The 2,149-nt window shown below is 36.1% G+C and overlaps 1 protein-coding gene across 2 annotated transcripts in view; it reads left to right on the forward strand.

Annotated features, from left to right (window-relative positions):
- Positions 1-27: 27 nt before the first annotated feature.
- LOC106522871 (nck-associated protein 5) overlaps positions 28-2,149 on the forward strand; it is a gene marked incomplete in the record, with an annotated part of 243,923 nt that continues 241,801 nt past the window's right edge. The window contains 1 exon segment of one of the 2 annotated variants that reach the window (XM_014016096.1): positions 28-185. In XM_014016096.1, the coding sequence (XP_013871550.1) occupies positions 64-185 (122 nt within the window). 2 annotated transcript variants of the gene reach the window in all.

Consider the following 2,149-nt stretch of genomic DNA (forward strand, 5'->3'; position numbering starts at 1 on the left):
CACACACACCACCACCACCACCACCACCACAATGCAACACTTCCAGGGGAATTTACAACAGGCATGTTTTTAGCTGCCATCAAAGGAGAGTCCACATCATCACATTGTCTTCCCAACCAAAATACTTCAGCGTGTCTGGGAGTGTCTGCAGAGTTGATGAGTGGAGAGGAACCGGCTGGTGCTGAGTAAGTTTGAATTCCTGCTTGTTTGTCTGCTGMCATTATGGGAAACGTCACTTTTTTCTTCCTCATATATAGTTTGAAGTAAGCTAAAAGTAGGATTGATAGAGTTCGTAATGCAAATTTAACCTGTTGTGAAGATGCTTCATGTTGACCTCTAAGACTTTCTCTGGGTGGAGTCTAATTGAAATGAAACATTATCTCATAATAGTCAAATTAACAGTTTACAATAGAAGGACCCTTAATATTAATAAAACAGGTTTTAGTTAAGATGATAACACTCATTTGCAGCTGAACATGATCACTAAACTAACAAGTTACAGGTAATTGTATTCTAAAAATATAACATTTGATTAAAAGAAAATAAATTACAGCTGAAAATGGGTAAGCTGACTATCTAAATTAACAATAAACATTAAAAGGTGGCTTCACTTTGCTATCTGGCTAGCTCTACTTAGCTATTAAACTACTCAAAATTGTATAATGTTTGTAATCCTAATATACTTCTACACACTTGAATGTTATTTTGCTTTTTGTTCAATTTTAACAGACTGCAAAATGATTTTGTTTAAAACCARTATATTTTAAAAGCTCAAATGCCACATAACTGAGTAAATAGTTTAAATAGTTGGTGCTGTATCGCATATTAGCCTAGCTAATGTAGGAGATGAGCTATTGCACTATGTGGTACCAGCTCTTTACACTATTTACTCAATATAAGATGTTAAGCTAAATTATTACATCGTTACATTGTTTATTAAAAATAAGAAAATAAATGTTAGAAAAATTGTAACAATTTCTGACGTCACTTTTTAAAAAAAAAAAAGGTAAACTATTATGTTAGGACTACAAAGGTACGTTAGGACTGAACTATGACTCAGGACTGAAAAAGACGGGTCCAATGACAGGCCCTGGCACAGTGTGGACAGGAGCCTGCATTGACCATATGAGGTTGGGTTGGTTGCTTTGCTGGCTTCTTTTTCTTGACTCTTCCTTCAGTCGGCGTTGCATCTTTGGTGTGGTGCTGCTAGATCTTTTGGTCACTTGCCCCATTTCCCTGGTGGGAAAAGGAATGTTGCATGCTGACAAATGATACTTGACAAAGTCTTGATATCTAAGCTTTGGACAATATACTCCTCTCTTGTCATGCTGGAGCTCTTCATACAAGACAGCTTTTGGCAGGCCCATCCATTCGATTGGCGTGACGGTCCACCTAAACTGACTCTGAATAAGTACTGCTTCAACACTGGGGATGTTAGCATATTTTCTGACCTCAATGTTGGAGTCCTCATCTTTCCAGTTGACATACGGGATTTGGTTAAGGTGGGACATTTGTGCTCGCCATACAGTACATAGTAATGTATGTTTCAGTTGAGTAGAACCAACATGATCTCTATAGACTAGGGCTGCACAAAATCAGGAAAACCTGCGATGTACGATAACAGTGCTTAATACTGCGATGACGATATGACTTGCGATAAATAAACACACACGAATGTAATGTTGACGTTTTTTGCTCTGGGTTCAGAGCAAAAAAACAAAACAAAACAAAAACAAAAAACTAATAATTTCCATTCCAGCAGGAATTTCTAAAAAATATGAAGAGATCCATCAAATTGAGCAAACACGTGAAGGGCTCCATTTGATTGGTGTAATACTTAAAGCTTCTCTCTGAGTGACAAAATGCAGAAATAGAAACTTTTGAGCCAACCATTTATTGCAGTTTAGACAGTTTTTAGTGATATACATATTGCACAGGCTGTTTTTGAGAAGACGATAAATTCTTTATATTTTGTGCAGCTCTACACTTTGTAAGTGGATGTCATGACATTTTCAGACTTAAAATACTTAAAATAAACTATTTAAGCCATGGAAATAAGTCAAATTCTAATTCTAAAGGTTATCTTTTGTTCCCTTTTTTAAGTGCCACTAAATTTAAACATTTTGGGGAATGTTCTATAACTTGGTCA

This window comes from Austrofundulus limnaeus, unplaced genomic scaffold (genome assembly GCF_001266775.1).
Source record: "Austrofundulus limnaeus strain Quisiro unplaced genomic scaffold, Austrofundulus_limnaeus-1.0 Scaffold138, whole genome shotgun sequence".
Taxonomy (NCBI): Eukaryota; Metazoa; Chordata; class Actinopteri; order Cyprinodontiformes; family Rivulidae; genus Austrofundulus; species Austrofundulus limnaeus.